Raw genomic sequence first — 23,406 nt, 5'->3', positions numbered from 1 at the left:
CTTTCTCTTCAACACTGAGAAGAAGAAGGAGGAGGGGGAGGAGGACAGCCAGTGGGGTGATGAGGAGGAGGCAGAGGAAAAAGAGGGCGAGAACATTTCTCCCAGTTCTTTCCTCTCATTGGCTGTTTGCACGCTCCGGTCGACAAGCAAAAGCCAAAAGGTGCAGGGAGTCTCCAATTGGCTCTCAGTCTGCGGCTGTGTCCCACTGAGGTGCATTTGAAGCAAAGGCTCAGAGAGAGTGGAGCACTCTCAGCTGGAACTGGGCATAGAGTTTCTTTGTGTTATTTTGGGTTGGTTTTTGCAGAGGGAATCCATTAGCCATAAACACACTTGCCTGCAAAGAAGCAACTTGTTAACAATTGGTATTCCTTCTGCATTCTTACACCTTATTTTCTTTCAAGGTATAACTTTTGATTTTCTGGGGACTTTCTGCTCCTAGAAGACCGAAGTGAGTTAATTGGACCTTCACCTTCGAGATGAAGTCATTTGGACCCATGTGCCTGAGGAAGGTCATCGCCATGGTGCTGGTGGTCTTATCCCAGTCATCTTCTACCCGATCATCGGAGTATGAGTATGTGAGCTGGAAGACGGAGATGTACAACAATGGGCGAATCTATGACAAGCCCCCACAGTGTGTGGAAATCCCCGATGATCTGCGTCTCTGCCATAACGTTGGCTATACGCAGATGCTGCTGCCCAACCTCCTGGAGCACGAGACTATGAATGAGGTCAAGCAACAGGCAGGAAGCTGGGTTCCCCTCGTGCATAAAAACTGCCACCAGGGCACCCAGGTACTTCTCTGTTCACTTTTTGCTCCTGTGTGCCTGGATCGTCCCATCTACCCTTGTCGCAACCTCTGCGAGGAGGTGCGAGACGCCTGCACGCCTATCATGGAGGCCTTCGGATTCCCCTGGCCCGAGATGCTGACCTGTGACAAGTTCCCACAGGGAGACGTCTGTATCAGTGTACCCAACGCCACTAATATTTCTTCATCCGGTGAGTTGCTTGCAGTATGGATACATCAAGTGTTATCAAGTAATCTTTACTGTCTAACCTTGATGACTTGTGTGCTTTGGAAGGAAAGATAAGGTCAGATAAGATCATGGTTTTTGATCCCATAGGAAATTGCAGGAGGAAATCTTCAAGCCCATGGTGCAACACAAAACACGAAGCAACAAAGTGTAGATAAAATCAGTCTGAAACATATGCAGGGGCACCAGGGCACTCAAAAAGTGTAGGTTCTAAACTCCCAATATGCAGTACCCTCACATCTCTAAGGTGGTACACTCAAGTGTATATCTTATGTACCTTTAATAAGACACAAAACTTCACCATACTTCGTTATGACTATATAATGACTGCATAGCTGATTTTATAATTCTTGACTCCAAGGTTTTTATTTGACTTTATTTAAGTTACAAAACCTTTAGACCATTGCTGTCCCTTTGAGGGTACATTTTTGGTACTTTGATCTGTAAAGTAACATTTTTTCAGACTATGGATTCGTATTCAATAATATAATTATTCATTGTAGGTTTTAACATAACAAAAGTTGGGTGATAAGAGTGTTCAATAAAGAAATGCATAATATATTCATTCAAAATGTGTTGAAAATATTGTGTTAAGAAATATTAGGCAACTTGCATTCTTTTGAAACATTCCTGAAGTCTTTTGTTGGCACTTGAAGTATATTTTCTGTCAAGCATTTCTGTCTTGCATTTCCTTTTAGTGAAAAGTTCAGTTAATCTTTGCATTATGTTCAAATGGAACAACAGAAATTTTTCATTGGAATTTATAGAATTTCTGTCTCCTGTAAATGTATTATTTTGGAGATACAAGGCTTTATCCTGTAGTTCTGTGTTTCTTGCTACAAAGAATGAATTGACAGTTTTCCAACTATTGTCTAAAAGAATTTGGACACACTTTTGGCCCCAAAACGACATAAACACCTTTAAGGTTTGACTACTGGCATTTCATCAAAGCTTTATCCCCAGGGTAGGATAGTTTTTGGCAGTTGTTGTAGCCATTGTTGTAGTCAAACTTTGCATAACTGATATCCCTAAAGTGCATGGCACAGCTTCCATGTACCTTTTTCCTTTTTCTCTTGGGCCCACTGTTTAGTCTAGTTTAACGTCCCAACAGTGACACCACATTTTGCTCCTTAACAGCATGTAAGGGCATGTTAATGGTGCATACTGTATACATTTAGGGTCAATTTACCCACACTTCGTTTCTCCCACACCTTTTGCTTGGCGTGAGAAGTTACACTTGGGCTTTTTCTTAAAAGGCAGCTATGTTTTTTCAGTGGTCAGCATCTGTTTGCGACTTCACAGCTTCAACCAAACCACCTTTTGTCACATAAAAGCTTTGTTATTTCTTCTGAGATGGTCTGCTTTTGTGTGAATCTTTCACAATGTTGTCTTGAACTGGGGTATAGTCCAAATTAAAAGCCTTGCATGTTAAACTTTTGCACAGTGAATCGTGTGCTTCAATAGCAAATAAAATAAAAATGCAGTATATAGTTTTAATAGCATTTTTATTTTATCAACCTTAAACATACCATTTTACTGGGTTCATTCAACTCATTCAACATATATATATATAATGCATCTGAAAAAAAATATATATTTGGGTCATTCAGATTATTTAAAGTATTTATTTGAGTTGAATTAACCCAGAGTAAAATGGTATGTTTAAGTTTGATAAGCCATCTTAACGGTGTTCATATTAATTTTTAAAATGTTAAAATAATAATAATAATAATAATAATAGTAATAATAATAATAATAATAATAATAACAGGCATCAATTAATTCTCTGGATATATTAACTTCACCAGTTGCTTTACTTGTTCCTTTGTATGAAGAAACATATCCCTAAAAAATCATTTGACAGTTTTCCGATTTCCAAAGAATCAAACTAATTAGGTTTGATTAGTTAGGTGGCCCAAGTGCATTAAAGTTTTGAAAGTATATTATTCTTGATATTACAAATACTATAATTGTCATACTTCTTTATTTGCATTGGTTGTCTTAAAAAAAGAAAATCTGAAAAAGTAAAATAAAACAGGATCATTTGGTATTAGACCACACTGAAAAGTTGGATGTTCTAACACTTTTTATATATACATCCTCCAGAAAAAAGTGCCACATAGGAAAAAAAAAAGCAAGACCTTGATGGATTAATATCTGAGTGCTTGTTTAACAGCTGGTAGCAATTGATTGTGGGTGTTAGGTGAGGTCTAGCACAACACTTGGACATTGTCCAAACATTAAAAGCCATTATACAGAGATTCATTTTCCTTTACCTTGCAATAGCAGCACTTCATTCCTTTCTCCTGTCTTGCTTTCATTGTTTATATTTAAGGTACACAACTGGAATTTGACCACATTGTTGGTACACTGATAATGAAAATAAAAGGAAAATCTAAAAAGTCATCTTTCCTTACCTTCTTGTAGATGTTTAATTACGTATGAGAAAATATTCTTTTAAAATGATCACATCACATATATAACTCGACTGTGCTCCTGCAATTCAACTGCAAAAGTTTAGACATTGTTGTTAACGTACCAGTACAAAGTTAGTTCATATTAAAGGTTAGTATTAATATGTTTTAGGGTTTTACATTTATGGAAGTCAATGACTGACACTTTTCAACAGAAAAAAAATGTCTTGCAAAGTTGTGAACTTAACCTCCAAATTGTTGGGTGTACTTACACAAAGCCATGGCTGATGTTACTATTGAACTATTATTTATTAATGCATTGTTTCATTTTATCTTCATTGGCATGACAAGGCTTAAAAAACAGATTTTCAAACTGGTGAAAACTCCTATGAATTTGAAGAAGGAAGGTTTTAAAAGCTAGAAACCTGAAGCTTCCTCTAAAGAAGGGGGAGGCACGTTGGTCCTGGGGCATGGTACCCCACTGGGCTTCAGGGCTAGCTCTGTTAGCATCGCTTTTCATAAGCTAATGTAGGGAAAGGGGGAGTTTGGTGAAGCGCTGCTTTCTATTCATCTCATGGCACCTAAGAAAAAACTTACATCTCTCTCTCTCTCTACTCTCTTGAGTCAAATTCTCAGAACATTAAAAAAAGTCCATTTTTTATCCACTTTATCCTAAATAAAAGTATTTGGTGCCTGCTGGTTCTGACAGCAAAAAAAGAAAGTATAACTAGATGATGTCAACATCTCATAAATGTGGGAATTTCCAATCAATGTAGATAATTACAAGGTTGGAGGAGAGCGTTAGGATCAAATCCCACACAATTAAAAAAATACCTTTAAGGGGAAATCCCATTTTTTTCATGAATCATGAAAATGAATAAAAAAATGTGAGCTGTAAACCCTATCATTGCCAGTGGCTTGATGTGAAATGGTTCCATGGTCTTTACAACAGTGACTGGAAGGAGTTATATAGTGGGTATATATATATATATATATATATATATATATATATATATATATATATATATATATAGTGGGTAGCGTAAAATTTTTTAAAAATATTTTAAGCCACAGCAGTTAATTCTTTAGAGCATTCACAACCATTTCATGTAATAACTTTCGGTGAGAGATTCTGGATTAAGATGTCTAGTTCCATGTGCCAATAGTGTGAACATTTATGAGTCAGTAAGTTTCCACAGAAAAGAGCATTTAAATATATTACTTGAACAAGAAAGGATAAAATTATGGGGAAACACTTTGTTATCCTGTTAAAACTTATTGACTACATTGGCTGCTTCAGAGAAGATGTTCTTATCGTCTACATATTTGTCATCATTTTTTTTTTTTTAAAGTTTTGTCTGTAACTTTTTAAAGTTGGTTGTGTAAAAACATTTAAAAAAAAAAAAGGATACAACAGGGCATGGAAGTCATAAATATTACATAGTACCAAAACCTTTCTGGTTTTGGAAAAGAAAAAAAAAAACAAGCCATTTGTTGCCTGTTCATTTCATTGTTGTGGTTATTATTATGGTATTCAATTGAAGCTTGCCGCAAACCCAGAGAAGCTCTTAATTATTGGAAAGTTTCCATAAAAGCAAATGCCAACTTTTGGATTTCTTCAAAAACAACAATTTTATTACTTTTCAATCTTTTTAAAACTTAATTTTAAAAATTAATCACTTGCCTTGACCACAAATCTCTCAAGACATGTGGTGGTCTCAGTGCGGACAGTTTTGAAGAAGGTGAAAAGAAGGCTTTTCAAAAAACTCTTTTGATCTGTGTGCCACATTTGCAGGTTCGCCAAATTTTGCTTCCACTGAAATCACAACTGGCTTCATGGAAAAGAATCTGGAGATGAAGCAAAAGAAAAATATATAATCACTATCAGGACAAAGCACTGTATCTCTATTTTTGGCATAAGTTTCATTCATTCATTCATTGTCTGTAAGCGCTTATCCAGTTCAGGGTCATGTTGGGTCCGGAGCCCACTCGGAATCACTGGGCACAAGGCAGGAACACACCCTGAAGGGGGCTGGCATAAGTTTAAAAGTTTCAAATTATCTTTACACTTTGTTGAAATTTCAAGTTGAATGGACTATGAGAAATGCTTCAGGTTTGCTTGTAATCAAATCTGTTTACACTGATTTACACTGGACGTTCAGAAATATTTATTCTTCTGTTACCATTTTGGAGATACAAGGTTTTATTTGAATGACCAAGGCTGCATTATAGAGCCAACTGTTTGTGTCTCCTTTCTGCCATTACAGCCTTTAAACGCTTTTCCAAAAGTAATAATTTAAAGTCTAAATAGCAATATACATACCATCTAGGAAGTATGAAGAACGTCTCTCAATTATTCTCTGCTGTTTTTCTTGGACAGTGTACTTGAGACTGCACTGGAAATATTTTTTTTATATAAAATGGTATCCAATAACTGTTTCCCCTGATAACCATACTCAGGCAGTATGGCAATTCCCAACCACAACCATTGAAACTATTTGGCGACATATTATTGATAAATTGAATTATTTTACCAACCCATCCCACTGTCCCTGTCACCCTGTTTATAGGGAGTTATATACCAACAGTATGATTAACTAGGGAAAACAGCAGAATAATTTTTATAGCACTATGCTTTAAACAGCTAGACCAAACAGCTAGATCATCAAAAACAGTGTCTTTAAAAAAGTTTTAAATGGGGGCATTTAGTTTTTACATCAGAATTAGGCCAATTGTTGATAACAATACAATGACAGTCTGTCACTCTCAAAACCTGAAGCCACGTCTTCTTAATTATAAACACAGATATGGGCTTTCACTTACAAAAGTATAACAGCAGTTTAAATCTCAATCCCAATATTAGTCAGAAAAAACACAATTAGATATTTCCCCTAAATATTTTGGCCCTACAAACTGATTTTGTATCAATGGCACTTCTCTCAGCCTCCATCAAAGTCAAATCCACTGCATTCAATTCAACCTGGTCAATACTTTATAAGTTATACGACAGTATCCTCGCAAATCTAATTAATTTGAAACAAATGGCAAAACCAATACTAGTTTATTGCCACATACTACACATAATCATAGGCCTTTCTGCAAGCAAACACACACAAACAGACACACACAAACATCAAACAGTGGTGTTGTAAATAGTTAGCATTATAAATTTGGTTGCTGTTTAATAGCTGCATATGAATTGTTAAAAACAGTATACAAGAAACTGAGAATATTTTTCCTAAAGCATTGCCATATGTGTAATAACAAGGCTGTAGTCTTAACACATATTACAATGCTTTATAGAACTTCACCTTGCAAAGATGTGCTTGTTTTATGCAATGCTATGCAAATATTAACTATGTAAGAGCATTTATGTCAGAATTGATGAGCTATTTTTTATGTAACATCATATCGTATAAATGAATGTATAAATACTTATGTAATGTAAATGACAAATGATGACTGTAATCTCATATATCAGTTTAAGACCCCTGTTTCCATGACTACAGGAGGCCTACTTTGCTTTAATACTTTTTAATGCTCCCAGTCCAGGGGTCATAGGGGTCTTTTGGGGTCTTGTCCCAAGTCTACTGCTCCTTCTTTCACAGTAAGCTGGGTAACAGTTGTTGACATACATGTGTAAATGATGCAGTTTGGGTTCTGTTGACCACAAAATTACCATAACACAGAAAGAAAGTTGGGGTGTGGGTGTGTGTGGGGTAGGGGGCGGGGTACAATGCTGCTCTAAAAGGGAAGTAGGAGATATCTTGGCCTTCAGCTCATGGGCTATGGTTAGCGTGCATAGAAATAAAATAACAAATGAAATGTTTGAGTGAATATATATTTGAACTTATGGAAATGTTTAACCACAGCTGTGGTCAGCATACTAACCATTGTGTAATAACAAATTATTAATAGTTAATTCCATGAACGTGCATCTCATTAATGCATTTCATATCAATGCAAGTCAATCATGTGTTTTGGGTATTTCATAGGCCTATACAGCTCAGTTTATGGAAGTCCACCTTACTGACGGGAGTAATTGGAGTAACATGGCATCACTGTTCTACATCATATGACAACATCACCTGCTCTTCCTTATGAAAGGACCAGTAGAAATTGTCAACAATTTTGGACATATTGTCACGTAACGCAAAAAGTTTCCCCTGAAAAGTCACTCTTCATAAGACTCCTTATAAGATACTTTAAAAGCATTTATTTAAAATGTTTAAATAAACAGCCTTTTAATAAACAAAAAACATTCTGCATGACCAAAACACTGGGCTACTTCTAGTTCAAAGACTAAAGTGTATGGGCAGAACAGGGATCTGATCTGAACACATCTGACAGGTGGAAATTTCTGTCCTGAGACTTTTTCTTCTTCTCTGTGACTTGATTCCACTGCTGTTTATGGCCATACACAGACTTTCCAAAGACACAAAAGAAGAGTAGACCAGGGCCTGGCTGCTTTTGGAAGCTGAGGGGAAGACATTTGGTCTGTATTACTGTGGCTCATGGTACTTATGGGGTGTTGCTTTGCAGTGTTATTGCAATGTTATTGTCCCTGACATCGCGCCTTATTCTCTTTTTCCCAGGTTCCTCTCCGGTCTGCCCTGCCTGCGACCACCAGTTAGAAGCAGACGCTCTTTTGGAGCACATATGTGCCAGTGATTTTGGTAAGGACATCAAAACGAACACTGTAACACGCTATTTCTCTTATTGTGGTGAAAACTGAGACATTATGTTCAATGCAGCCAAAGGCCTTGTGTTCCCATTAGCATAACTTTGGTGAGAAAATTACTGGAGTTTTAGTCCAAATCCAGCACATACTGTATTTTACAGATTATGTTTCAAGTATGGTGCCCCTCTGAGGTAGAAAAACCAGTCTATTTAGCCATCTTGTATATCTAAAAACAAAACAGACATGTTGGTTCCTAAATTATATACATTATTAGTCCATGTCTGTTTTCTTTATGAAAATCAGTGTGTAATACAGTGTCAAGGTTGACGGAACCAAGTCTGTTTGAGATTACTCTGTAGCATAGCATTATATAGCTCAGCTTCAATAGTTTGACAGAATGTATGATTTAATAACATATTAACGTTTTAACTTATCAGTGTTCTCATACCACAACCATGTTCAACCACTGGGAAACGTTGTGCTGTCAAGTACTAGTCACTGATCTAAAAGCTAGAAAATATAATGTTAACATTAGTGAACTATTGCATAGAAAACAGTGATGGGCAAGTGATGAGCAAGTTTTCCTTCTCATTTGACAATTTCTGTTATTTAAAGAATAAATTATCTCCATTGCAATAATGTAACCTTTTTACTTCATTCAGTTTCTAACTGAAAAGTCAGTCCAAAGCAAAATATTTTTTAAAGGTTCATGTTGCCCTTAAAATACATAATCAGAAATGGAGAGTTCCTAGTCTTTGAACTGCAGATTCTCAATCATAATGTATGATAGTATGTATATCTTAGACATAGATATAGGTAAAATAAAAAATTATGTTGGAGTGCCTATTTAACAACAAATGTTTTGAATTGTGTGATGATAAAGACATGCATTTTACACAATATTACCTGCTATAAATAAGCTTTCATTCCTAAGACCTTAAATACCATGGTGAATAGCTTTAGCAATATATTTTAGACAGTAACTATATCCTGGTTAATCCACATTTGTGTAAAGTGAGAACATTTTTTATTTGGTTTTTGGCCTAGTTTGGATGGGTACAGAGTCACACTATTGGCAGCTTCTTTCTATGCATTTAGACCAGTCCAAATTTTGCATACTTCCAGAGGCATGGGATTAAATAAGCTGCTTTTCCTTCATTTGCCAGATGACACAGGTCTTCCCATATTCTGTCCTGCACAGTTAACCAGCAGAGATATAAGTAGCAGTGACATTGAAAGCAGTATACTTTTTGCGTGGTCTAAAATTTGTAGCTTCAAAACATTTTACAAACATTTTTCTTACATTTTACTAGTAAAAATATTTTCTAGTATAGACTTTAAATCATTAAAATTTGGGGCCATTTTATTGGAAATTGTGGCACAGTGCAATGATAGTTTGTAAATAGAATTAATGATATAATTTGCAAAAAATATTTTGAATATTAAGGTACACAGTCTCTTTTGGATCAAAATAGAGTGGATGGAATAAACGTTGTTAACTTTCAAGACAAATGAATAAAACTAGATATTATTCCATTTCTATTATCCTTTTGATGCAAAATTTTGATGCAGTGAAAACGTCAGCTTGTATTTAAGAAAATTTTATAGAAAGTGCAGTTCCAAAGGATTTTCCCCATGGCCTTGTACATTGCTGTCAAAAGTTCTGATTTTACAAGCAAACAAGATGACTGTACTTGGTGCTTAGAAAAACAGCTGCAGGTCCTTTTCAGCCCTCGTAAATCCATGTCACGGTTTGGATGACCCTTTTAGAGGCCACTACTCTGTAACTAATGAATTGAGGTAATTCTCATGGGTCCTAAAGCCTTTATGTGGCTGTCACTGGCAGCCGTAAATTGGGATGTTTGTTTTCCTGTCTGGACCAATGCTCAGGACAACAGCAGCAGAGCTGACCTTTGCTCAGGGGTCCTGCTGAGTCAGGGGAAAGTTAGGGATACTCATTATTAATTGTTTTGATGATGCCAGAAAGGATTATTTAGGGCAAAGCCATAGAATACTCTCTTGAATTGATATTTAAAAAATGTCTTTTTAAATGCATATGGTCACACAATGCATTGGTTCTACACCAAACAATTATGTCTTTTTCCCATTTTACAACACTGAGAATTAAGTATATAAATAGGTAAAAATAACAGCTTTTCAGAATAAAAAACATTCTTTCTTGATATATATATATATATATATATATATATATATATATATATAACATTTATTTTACCATTCAATAATAGTATCAGCTTTATCTAGAAAATTTACGGCGAACACTTCTTTATGCTCTCTTCTTTCTCTTCTCCTTTGGCTGCCAAAGTTTTTTTTTTTTTTCTTTTAGCTAGCATGTGCTGGGGCTTAGCCCTCCAGACCTTCTGCATTAGCACTCATTCCAGGCTCCCTCCTGGTTCCTTGGGAAAAGTGAAAAAACAAGCCAAAGTCTCAGCGCTAGAAACAGTCAATCAATCACCCCAGGTCTGGCAGCACATTCCTTTCTGGTCTACCTGGTCCTGGTACCCCGCGCCAATGATGGCACATTAACAGCCAGCCTTTCCTCCTTAATGAAGATGGATGGTGTTTTGGTTTCTTGTCACGGTAGCGATTTTGGCTCGATTTCGGAGCAGAAACCAGAGAACCAAAAGCAATGCTTACTGGAGACAGCAGTTAAACAAGCCCACAACGGTGGCCATTAGAGACCATCCCAGTGGGAATAACCCCCTGACAAAAGGAGGGATGCTGTGCTGGGCTCTTCCTGCTCTCCTACTGCTCTCCTCCTGAGAGGGAAACAAATGCTGGTTTGGGTTAAACCCATACAGAAACCATAAAGCCTTATTCAGGCAGGGAGTCCAAAGGGCTAAGCCATCTTTTGGCCAGAGATTTTTTCTGGAGAGCTTTGTGGAATCTAGGCCTTCTGGTAAAACACTGACAACCCCCTCAGTGACCCCCGGGTTGAGTTTAAAGATGGCTATTATCAGAGGTCAAAGGAGGGAACATGGTGTCACTATTGACTCATCAACATTGTGTTATTGCCAAGTTACCACAACAGATCTTACTGAAGAGTACTTGTAGGGTACTGCTAAATCACCTAAATAGAAGTAAAAAAGCATGTCCAAAAATGGTACTTAAACAAGATTAAAAAAATAAAAAATCAACAATGGTTTAGCAAAACTACACAAAACTATGTGTTTTGAACAAAGCACTAACTTAGCACTTACTTGACTTATTTACAGTGGTATCAAAATAATTTCTAAAGTGAGATTAAGTGTTTAAATCTCTTCTGATAATGGATGTTGAAGGAGGGTACAACCTTTGAAAAACCATAACTGCATTGTGGTCAGTTTTTTGCAGGCTAGCTGGAGCATACAGATGAAAGATAAAAGTAGCAAATGTAACAACTGCATACCTTGTTGTATCCCTATAACCATGGCTTTTGTTTATACATGTTCATTTTCAAATGACAAAAAATGCTTGGTCAGTTGAAGAAGACATGATTTAAAAGCTAAATTTAGCAAAATAGCTGTCAATACAGCTTACCTTTAGCTTGTCGTCTACGGTAAAAATTGTTAAAAACCTGCCTCTAGCATCCATTTTTGGCTACATAAAGACAGAACATCATCAAATATGTAATATGTTAATCATAAATCAAGTTACATTAATGAGTGTTAGGTTGTGTTAGCTTTAAAATCGGAGACAAGGCTAGCTGCCAGATTGTTATACATTTGGATTCCCAAATGTTTGATCATGTATTTTTTTGGAATGAGAGGACACTGATGAATGATGACAAAAACAAAATATTGAACTACATGATAACTGATATTTAGACAGGCTGAATACTTTGTGAAATGTGAACTCAAATAAAAAATATGATTTAATGCAACTAGACAAAAAAGAATTAGAATTATATTGATAATTGTAACATGATTCAGTGGGATAAGCCAGTTTTCCACTTTAAATGTAGCATCTGCCCCGTAATTCCTAGTGCTCTGAATATAGAATACAGCTGTCTTCCCTGAGGCTACTGTTAACTGGCAAATGTGTTCCATATGAATTCAGACGTATGTAAACATTTTTTTTCAGGCTAATGCTATCTGCATAATTTCAGAATGTTGTAAATCCTCACCAAAGTTGTAGATGTTGGAATTTGGACAGTTAAAACTATTTAAACATCTGGAAGAAGACCTTGGTTGACCCTATGGTCAAAAAAAGTCATAACTCCTTATTATCAGTCAGGTTAGCAAGGCATGACTAGCAGAAATTTCACATACCGTAGACAAAGATAACCTGACATGGTGTTTGATCCTGACACACTAACCAGACCCCCATACTGACCCCTGTTTTTATAAACACCACTTGTCCAGGTGCTCCAAAACCTGATCTCATAACACTTCCTATCTAAATCTAACTACAACTACAATCTAACTACAACTACAATCTACAACTATGGCATAAATTTAAGTATAAATGTTTAACACTGTAGAAAATCATCATAATTACATGTATAACAATCTCATGGCATATGACATCAACTGTTGATAGGAACATGATAAACCTTATGAGTTCTGTATTCATTCACAAGGCTTAATAAATGTATTCGGCATACATAATTTCTTATATTGGACGACATAGGGGTGCTACAGGTAGTGTCACTGACACACAGCTCCAGGGTCCTGAGGTTGTGGGTTCAAACCCCATCTTGGGTCACTGTCAAGAGTTTGGTGTGTTCTCCCTGTGTCTGTATGGGTTTTCATCAGGTGCTTTGGTTTCATCCCACATTCCAAAAATAATTATAAATAAATAAATAAATAAAATATTCTTGTTGCTATGTGGATTGGCTGTGCAAATTGTCCACATTTGAGTGTGTAAGTTGTTGTTCAATATCCTGTGATGGACTGGCGAAATGTCCAGGGCATGTTCCAACTCTGGACCCACCATAGCCCTGATCAGGATGAAGTGGTTACAAAAATGAATGAATGAACAAACTAATATAATGCATAATAAATTAAATCATGTGTGTATGACACATTTGACACATGGGTAACACTTCCTTTGCATCCTGTTTTCCTAAGGCATTACTGGCCTGAAAGGTGAAGTCTACGATTTTGGGGAAACCTTGTTCTCTCTGGTTTGTTTAAGTTCAGAAGCTGTGTGTCATTTAAGGTGGAAAGATATGTTTGTTGGGGGGTAAACAAATAAATGTTGTTTGTAAGTGGCTGAATTTGAACTTGGAATTTGGAGGCATTTCCACCTTAAGTGATCAACATTACCATTAAGTAGTTTCACATACAGGCATAACACATAACTTCATTAAGGCTGCATAATATATTATATCATATGCCAATAATAATACCATAAGACCTTGTTATAGTGTATTATAATATCTACAGTGTTCTTATGAGCAAACATTATAACAAATTATGAAATCTAACTTTGTAATACATTATGTATGCCATGTACCATATTATGAATGAACATTACCTTATGAGTCCAAGAATGATTTGGAAGTGTTACCCACTTCTCTACTTGCATACTGTTTGCCAGATCCCGTTGTAGTTAATGATGCATGTAGGGTGGTATGGCTGTAAATGCAACTGGTTCTCCACGGTTTCTGCACACAGTAGTCATAAGGGAAGAAGTGCCTTGGACATGTTGTTCTCCAGAACTTCCCCCTGCTGGGTTTATGGCATCATTATGGCAACATCTGAGAGGCTCTTCCACTGATGGTGAAGATGAGGGATGGGGACATGGGTTAAAAGCTAGCCATCACTAGACCTTTGAAGAAATGTATGTGTGGTTGGACAACAACAGTCCTAAAACCTTTGGCCAACTTGAAACCTGGCAGTGCAGATTTCCTTTTGAAATTAAGGAGATTACTATGAAGAGTGCCTCCGTTTCAGGGTAGTTACAGCCACTAATATTCTGGGAAGACTTAGCACAAGATGTTCACAAGTTTTGTGAAGATTTGGTGGCATTTTGCCACTAATTAGTTAGGTACTAATGAGAGTTACTAACTCATCCCAAACTCATATTTTCGCTGTCCAAAGATAAACACATTAACATGCATCTCCATTTTTGTTGATTTTTAGTTTACTAAATGTAAAGAAGGGCAGCACAGTGATGCAACAGCTAGTGTCGCTGTCACACAGCTCCTGCGGTTGGGTGTTGGAGTCCCACTCCATGTGACTGTATATAAGGAGTTGGTGTGTTCTCCTCGTGTCCGCATGGGTTTCCTCCGGGTGCTCCGGTTTCCTCCCACAGTCCAAAAACACATGCTGTTAGGTGGATTGGTGACTCAAACATTTCCATATGTCAGAGTGAATGTGAGTGTGTGTCACTCCAGGGTGTGTTCCTGCTTTGAGCCCAGTGAGTCCAAGCTCCAGACCCAATGATACCTAGAAGTGGATAAATGGTTACAGACAATGAATGAATGAATGAATGAATGAATGAATGAATGTAATGATGAATGGACCAACAAAAATGCTCCAAAATTACTTCCATTGAAAGTTAAAAAGGTTATTTCCTCCTCCTATTAAAGTTAGCATTTTGTCTATCACTAATTATAAACCTTTGGAAACATGCAGTATCTATATGTGGAACACTCCTTAAGTTTGTTTGGGGAGAGGAAATAGGTTGTAGTGACAAATCATTTGACAATGTGTTCTATGTGTCTTGGGCACGTTTTGAGGCAGTGTTTGAGACAGATGTTCTCCTGCGTCCCTTGTTTACTACTATAATGAAGTGCTAGGACAACACAGGTCAATGCTTGGAGAACAGAAAGCTGACTGGGCAAATATTTAGCAAAGCTGTCCAGGATGATGGACTTATGTGGAGAGAGAGAGTCCAGAACTCATGTTTCAGGCACTGCCCCTTAGTGTTTGGACTGAGATAACAACTGTATGGCTCTTTAATGTGTTGTAGTCTCTATAACAAGTCCAAATATTTTCATAGCTTTTCATGGAGATGAATGGATGTTAGTTGGATAAAGTTTGTCATTTAAACAGCTATGGATATACTGTTAAATATTACACAGTCAAATGTTACAAGGCATCCAACATTTCTTTAAAAATGAATGCTAATAATAGATAATATCTATCCTTCTAGGATGGCTTTAGGATTTGAAAGCTTCAGCCAGTGATATTGGATGGTGCTACAAACTCCAGAGAACACAGTTCCTCTACTCCACAGATCCACAGCCCAGATTTAGGTTCCAGCATTGGGTTGTGGAGCAGTCAGACTGTGGTTCTTGTGAGTGATAGAGCTCCATCCCATATCTTTGGGATGAGCTACAATGGCAGAATTTATCATCCAACTTCAACACATGGCTGACAGGTGGCTGAATCCCATAAATAATTTCTTATTAATAATTCTTAATAAATAAGCTTTTCCAGAAGAATAGAAGCTTTTACTGCATGGAAGAAGGAACAAAGGTCATATTAATAATAATAATTTCATAAGAACTGCCCACTGACATTTGGCAAGTAAGTGTGTGCTCATGATGTGCAAGATTTGACCATAACTTGCCCTTTTTGAGACCCAGGATTAAGAGGGAGGCCAAATACGTCTGTTGTAGTTACCTCGGGCCATTGGTCAGCAACAGTTAGGTATTATGGGAATTAGCCGCAAAGCCTGCGCTGAAACACAGCATTGACTTTGCTAAGCACTCTGTGACTGCGTGGATTACAGCTGCAAAAGCTGCGAGGGGCAACCAGAGTTCACCTGAGAGTTCAGATGGAATTTAAACCTCCGCTAAGTGCTTTTCAAGGGTGGGCTCAGAGCTGCAGTTTCCCTCCGACTCGAAAACTCTGAGGCTTGATTTTTTTTTTTGTTTAAATTCCATTAAACTTTAAGCCCTCTTAGAGAATCAGTTCATAGAGCTGAGACTCCGGATCAAGCCCTTAATCCCTTGCATGTGCACTGTTAATTCCTGGAAAAGAGTGCCGTAGTCCTTCGGTGGTGCTAATTAGTTGTGAGTAGGTGTGAGATGAGAGATGGGGTGGCGGAGTTCCTCTTGAAACTTTGCCTGGAAGACCATTCCATCTTGCGGCTCATTGAGATACCAAAACAGGTCTTCTGTTCCCTGTCCAAACTTTGCGACAAAAGTAATCCCAAGTACACTTTTTGGCTTGTTGAAAATCCCTTTGGGTCTCACTGTGTCTCTGCCACTTTCCAGCTTCTAAGGGGCTCGAATTTAAAGCTAAGTCCAAGCACAACTTTCTCTGGCAAACAGTGATCCATTACATTTACACTGAGGATGTGTAAGTCAGGGTTCAATGGCATGCAGGAAGGATTTGGTTTCATTGTGGTCTGCTCACTGACAGCAGATGGAGACTGATCAGGCCGTTAAAGACCAATTAGCAGTAAACCTCAATTCAGATGTCTTCTCCATAGAGCGCTTTTCCACGGGTCTTTGAGACCAGGGCGACTAATTGGGACGAATTCCTCCAAGGGTGCTACAGGGTCTGAGGTTCACTGAAAGGTCAGCGATGCTGGACCTTCACAGACGTTACAAGCAACACGTTTTTCTTCCCCCTAGGTTTCAGCCTCTGATTCAAATGGACTCACCTGAGAAGTGGTCATGGCTTGAAGAGGGACCACCAGGGAGTGTACTCGCGCAGAACCCAGGTGGTAGATGGTTTAGGAAGCCAAAAGATTAGGAGGTTAAAGAGAGTTTAGTGAAAGATCAGGAAGATTACGACAAATCTGAGGAGGTGGGCTGAGATTATGGACGGAAGGAAACATTGAGAAAGAGAAAGAAGTCCCCCCCACCCAGTTGCTCCTTGGTTTTGTACAAACAAGGTTCAGATGCCTAGTGGATTCAACTTAAGCTTACTAAGAATTGAAAGGGTTAACCACTAGGTTTTTATCTCAAATGAAAATCCATAACTAAACCAAATATCAGTATAAACAGCATGTTTTTTTTACCTTCTTGAAAGAGCTGGAGCCATTCCAATAACTGGATTTTCCAATCTTATTTTGAAAAATTGCTGGGCAAATTGCTGAGTGTAGAATTTATTCAAATGTTGGTTTCATCCAAAGTACCACACTAAAAACTAGTGATGCCTTACAATTTGAAAACTTGTTTAATCTGGTCTTAAATCTGATATATCTGGTATATTTTCATATTTTGTAAACATAATAATAATAAGAAGAAAATGACTGAAAGATATTTTATGTTCTATGCACATTTATGAAGTGAAATGGTGTCACACTAACATTTTGTCTATTATTTAATATTATATCAGACATACAAACAATTATATAGATACTTTTCTTATTTAAGACATACTCTTGAAAGAGTTTTGAGACACACTCTTCATATTACTTGCCAGTGTAGATAATGATAGAGATAATTCCACTTAATAAATTTAGTAGAGACAGTTGAAAGCTGTTTTGACACAGCTTTATCAGATTCAACCAGGAGATTTACGCTGACATTATTTGCAGAAATTTAATTTTTTGCATTAAGTCCCATGGGAAGAATATTGACCCTGCACTGAACTGGTCCACATAGCACACTAAGCTATTAAGCTTGACAACAGAACTACATACACTAATAAAAGTAAACATGTTGTTTGAATAAAATCCCTTCTGTAAATAATATCACTTGCTTGGATATGAGTAGTTGCTGTTTTTGCAAAAACTAGCAATGCTTTCCAAAACTAGCATTATGGTTATTATATCGTTATGTTTTTTGAGGCATCTGTTCTATATCAATATGGAAATTTCTGTTGAAACAGGTTTTAACTGGTCACTTATATTAACCACAAATCTCTCTGCCCTATATAAACATTTGCACGGTAAAATAAACTAGAGCTTCATTCTGACAGCTCGGCTCATGTGTTGTACTTCACCGTGTGGCTGTCTGGGCTCAGAAGTGGAACAACTGGGGCACCTGAAAAATTGGTTTGAGGACAAGAATCAAAGAGGGAAATTTTCCCTAAAAGGTGCCATATGAACGTAATGAAAGGGTACCAACGAACTTTATAAGTATATTCAAGCCAAGGACCTACTTTTTTTTTCTTAACCCTCTTATATTACTGGACCAATGCTCACATTAAGCAAACCACAGGGCATGGCTACCTGTTCAGAGACACTCAAACAGCTAGCCAAGAAGCACTGATCCTTGCCTAACTGAAGTTACCTCATAACGCGGGTCTTCCATAGAACAAGTCTGGCAGATTCAGTTACGTCTGGAGGGGCTTGGGGCAGACAGGCAGCAATTTGTGTCATTCCTATCCCCTGGGAATGGAGAAGGCAGCAGGGGCAGATAGATTTACATGGCTACTGCTTTATCTTGATGAAGATCCTTAAACTTGAGTCTGGGACAAAGAATACTCAGGTCATTATGAGTGCCCCGGGACCTTCTAGGGAGGACAGAAGCTTGATATTGGTTACAAACCCCCCATTTCTCCCATTTCTGACCTTACCCTCCCTGCTCCCTGGGTTACCTACTTGTCTAATTTCTCTTTTGTGGTTTTGCTGGGGGCTGGGGGTGATATCCTCTTGCAACTCAACCCGTGCTTTCAGCTTGGCCTTGCTGGACCTAACTTATACCTTGAAGGGTTTCTGTAAGTATTCAATGAGTATAAACAGTAAAATACAAAAACATTTGACCAGTTCATAAAATGAGAGAAAGCCGTGAATCTCTTTGATTTGGTAAGTTCCAGACCCCAGTGTTGGCAGAACTACAAATCATCCGTGCCATTTCATAGAACCTATCCACTTTATTTTGAAACACAGAAGTAAGCAAAGGCTCTTATTTGTTTTTCTGTGTGACACTTCCTGTTCACTGTGTTAGTTGTTGGCCAGAGTTTAAAAAGCAATGAGAGTTCTCAAAATACCACACAGACAGAAATACTACAAAGACAAGTTTAACTCTTTGGGAGACCACAGAGCCCTGGCTCATCATCCTGCCCACTAATGTTCCCTCTGATAAATATATCATAATACATTTAAAATAACTAAATTACATACTCTTGAAAGAGTTTTGAGACACACTCTTCATATTACTTGCCAGTGTAGATAATGATAGAGATAATTCCACTTAATAAATTTAGTAGAGACAATTGAAAGCTGTTTTGACACAGCTTTATCAGATTCAACCAGGAGATTTACGCTGACATTATTTGCAGAAATTTTATTTTTTGCATTAAGTCCCCCAAAAACATTCAAAAATTGATATTTAAATTCAAGACTATAGTTTGGCTTATATTATAAGATGAGCGCTGAGCCCCTAATTTTCCTCAGAGGAGGAGAGAAAGACACCCACATGGCTGATCTGGAACAAAATAAAACAAAGAGGAGTGCCAGAATGAGTATTAGTGGTTAAAATAACTGGAAATGGTGAACAGGAAGTCTTACACAAAATGGACAATGAGGCTCTAAGAGCACCAAAAATGAGTTGGATAAGTTACTCATTTGGAACATGGGGGTTCTCCGCTAGCAAGACTAAAATGGCTAACAAATATTGTTAACTTCAGGTTATGGCTTGGCCATGCAAACTGCAAACAAGTAATTGGATGCGGGCCAACAAGTAGTATCTAATCCCTATATTAGTTCACTGTCTGTGAGGAGTTTGTTGTGTTCTCCCTGTGTCTGAGTGGGATTCCTCCAGGTGCTCTGGTACCTACCACAGTTGGTGGGGAGAAATTGCCCAGAATTGAGAGTGTGTGAATGAATTGGTAAGGGTATGAGCTCTGTGATTGACTAGCGCCCTGTCCAAAGTGTGTAGCCCAATGTGCCCAGAGATTCCAGATGTGCTCTGGACCCACCGCAACGCTAATCAGGATAAAGCAGTTACATAAAATGAATGAATGAATGAGTATTTGGATTTTAGCACGTAGTTTACACAGTGCTATTTGTTTGAATATGAGTTTCCATTACTTGCATTGTAGCTCCACTGCAAAACTAATAAAGCAAGCTTTGGATGCCAAACACATCTTGGCTGATTTTTCAGGATAAGGGAGAGATTTGTTGCCAAACTGTCAATGTTCTGTGCAAATCTTCCAGGTTCACTAACAATTTAGGTACAAAGAGTTCTCTGAAAAGGACACTGGAGGTGAGCAAGTCTGGAAAGGGCCCAGGTCTTTGGTCTGCAAGCAAAAGAGCCCATTCTTTCCCATCCTAGCCTGTTAGTTAAGAGCCTGTAAGTTTTGCTCAAGGGCTGCTCTGACTCTCAGTCTCAAGCGTATATGATTTCATAAGCCTCTGTCTTTGTCCTCTTCTCTCGGCAGCCTTCAAGGCCAAGATCAAGGAAGTGAAACGGGAGAATGCCGACCGCAAGGTGATCCTCCAGAAGAAGAAGAAAGCCCTGAAGCTGGGATCTCTAAAGAAGAAGGACCTGAAGAAGCTGGTCCTCTACTTGAAGAATGGTGCCGACTGCCCGTGCTCACAGCTGGACAACCTGGGCAACATGTACCTCATCATGGGCCGCAAAGCGGACAAGCAACTCCTTATCACCGGCATCCGCAAATGGGACAAGTCCAGCAAAGAGTTCAAAAAGACCATGAAGAAGATGCGGAGCCACAAGTGTCCTGCCTTTGAGAATGTCTTCAAATAATCTCCTCTGCAGTCCATCTTACTTCAATGAACTTGCACATCCCAGCAGATCCCCAAATAATACTGCCCTTCCAACTTTCCCCCATTTTGTTTTATATACAGTATATATTATATATTTCTATGTGTATTTTCCAGATCAACACTTGGGCCTGTGCTGTTTAAGATAGAGGACTCTGAACTGGAGTGATTCACAAACAGCTGATCCACTGTCCAGCCAAGCAAAATATGATCGCTAATGTATATATCCATTGGTTGTAAAATGACCAGAATCTCCTTGAATGTTTCTGTTCCTTCCCCTTCCTTCCTATAAATGATATTCCCATAGTTAGTTACCCATACCTGAGTTGGCTTAGGTTTTTTTTTTTTTTTTTTTGATTGTTTTCTTGTATTTTACACTGTGAAATCTGCACACGAGATTTTCTGCGAGCCTTGAATGTTCTTTTCCATCGCCAGAAACTTTTATTACTTGTTTTTTTTATTATTGTGCACTCTGTGATAATTTACTCTAACCAATATTCAATAATCATTTATTCAGTACAATAACTTTTGCATACAATGTCCCACTGATTCTAACGAACGAATCAGTAGCTCTTTGCTCTGTGTGATTAATCCTAGTGATGCATTGATTCCAAAAATTCAGAATTATGAGTGTCATTAATTGATATATTTTAATGGTAAAAAAAAAAAAATCAATATTTACCTTATTAAAAACAGAGAAGTTCCTTCTATGGTGATGCCTTAGCATCTGTTAAATGATGTAAAAGAAGTGTTGAACTCTTTTTATTCATTCAACATCTTGAGAAAAATTGGCCAAAGGATAAAAAATAAATAAATAATAATAATAATAGCAAAAATAAACTAAGCTGATTTTCCTAGACAGGGATTAAGCCACATCCTGGACACCAAAAATCATGGAAATTCTCCACTGAAAGGAATAAATATATAGTCCAGTCCTACATTTAGTCTTCATTTGGAAAACTGACCAAAATCTGTTCTACTGGCTAATACGTTAGCTGCAAGCTAACATGCTAGTCATGATAGAATGCTATAACCTTCAATACCATATCATAATGTTACATTCCTAGTAGATATGCCTTGTCTTCCACTGATAAAAGTACTGTTTATAATGCTAAATGTATACAAGCTATAGGAAATAGTAAACTGCCGTTTAGATTTGAACTGTTTCTATCGCCAGGTTTGCTACTTTTTTACACTTATAATGTATGACATTTGGCAAACTGTCCTATCCAGAGATCCTTATAATTGTAATCATATTACAGATCTAGCAGAACATAGTGTTCTGAGTCATGCCCAAAGGCTCTTCATGGTGTAGAGCACTGTACTTACAGCAGTGAGGATTTGCACCCAGTTATACCCACTGTGCTACACCATTCACTTGGGCTAAGATTGGACTTGACCAAATGTTTTGTTCCCCAGTTTAGGGAATGCAATGCCAACACCCTGCTGACATATAGCCTCTAGCTAACAATTTGCTAACATAATGCACAACATGTCTATGATATTAAGCATATTTTCTTGTTTCATTTACAGTGTTAGCACTATTAGCTCGATTTCTTTTGTGTGCCCTTTGTAAAATGTTGCCGATCACTTTTTGTACATAAAATTCTAACACGGATATAGAATAAAAACCATGACACAAACATAGACTGACGTCATTGCCCATTCATCTAACATTCAGTGGTGTAATTTCTTGGAATTCTTGGAAAGTTCTCATTCAAGGAACTGTAAGAATTAGCCCCGGGTCAATTAGTCTCACTCCTTAGGCAACATCCAGCACAGGTTACATCAACAATGGAGATTTATATCAACGCTGATCATGGTGAGTCCATTACAGCCATACAACTGTTTTTTGTGTTTATTTTTTTTCCTTGAGTTACACTCTAAAGCATCTTAATCCCTGTCTTGCACATGGCAACCATTTTTGTTCAACAAAGACAAGAACTCCACCAGCTAAACTGCCATTTCCCTGCCATGCTGCACATGATTTATGGCTTATTCCATCCTAGCAAATGCAAGGGAAGCTCTGGAAAAGATTGCAGGACTGAGCGCAAAGTCATGTCAGATTTAATTACGGCTTATTTGACTCTAGGTTTTGCCAAACGCAGCTGATTTGGTGGGTTTTCTATGTTCGGTTTTTACTGTGCAAAAAGTAGAGAACACACTTTCTTATAATTAACTTCCAGCCAAAATAACCAGTAAGCACAGGTAATTCATTTCAACCTCACAAAGCAAGTACTTCATGGTAAAATATAAACATAATTATTAAATTACTTTTTCATCCCCGTATTTCTAGTTTTTCGAATCAATCTACACTGAATTATTGGATGGGTGAAAGTGCAGACTAAATCTAATTAAGGATCACTACATCCTCCTTGTTATTTCACTCACTGTTTTTCAGAGATCGATTTCAATGAGTTTAAAAAACTCCAGCAGCAATGCTGTATCTCATTCATTCACACCAGCACAACACACACTAAACCACCATCACCACCACGTCAGTGTCACTGCAGCACTGAGAATGATCCACCACCCAAATCAAACCTGCTCTGTGGTAGCCCATGAAGGCCCACCACTTCTTTATGTACTGCTTTTGTGCTTAATAAGACATCATTTTTAATGACTCATGCTTTCAGTAAAAATAAAGCAAAGAAGCCAAACAAACCTCAATTAAAGCCAGCCTTTCAACCGAATTACTTCA

At 37.6% G+C, this 23,406-nt stretch overlaps 1 protein-coding gene across 1 annotated transcript; it reads left to right on the top strand.

Moving 5' to 3' along the window:
* Window positions 1-227: 227 nt before the first annotated feature.
* Window positions 228-22,339, top strand: LOC136677031 (secreted frizzled-related protein 1-like). Its single transcript, XM_066654383.1, has 3 exons — window positions 228-996; window positions 8,041-8,121; window positions 20,363-22,339. Exons 1-3 carry the CDS (start codon window positions 477-479, stop codon window positions 20,686-20,688), a joined length of 927 nt encoding a protein of 308 aa, XP_066510480.1. The 5' UTR covers window positions 228-476; the 3' UTR covers window positions 20,689-22,339.
* The last annotated feature ends 1,067 nt before the right edge of the window (window positions 22,340-23,406 follow it).

Source organism: Hoplias malabaricus, chromosome X2 (genome assembly GCF_029633855.1).
Source record: "Hoplias malabaricus isolate fHopMal1 chromosome X2, fHopMal1.hap1, whole genome shotgun sequence".
Classification (NCBI taxonomy): domain Eukaryota; kingdom Metazoa; phylum Chordata; class Actinopteri; order Characiformes; family Erythrinidae; genus Hoplias; species Hoplias malabaricus.
Note: the sequence above shows the minus strand (reverse complement) of the source record. Positions and strands in the feature narration are given on the sequence as shown.

What these genes read in the sequence shown, in the direction of transcription:
- LOC136677031 (XM_066654383.1), top strand. Translation starts at nt 477, where the DNA reads ATGAAGTCATTTGGACCCATGTGCCTGAGGAAGGTCATCGCCATGGTG. An exon ending in CACTAATATTTCTTCATCCG is followed by an intron (nt 997 to 8,040) that starts GTGAGTTGCTTG and finishes TCTTTTTCCCAG; the next exon opens with GTTCCTCTCCGGTCTGCCCT. An exon ending in CATATGTGCCAGTGATTTTG is followed by an intron (nt 8,122 to 20,362) that starts GTAAGGACATCA and finishes TTCTCTCGGCAG; the next exon opens with CCTTCAAGGCCAAGATCAAG.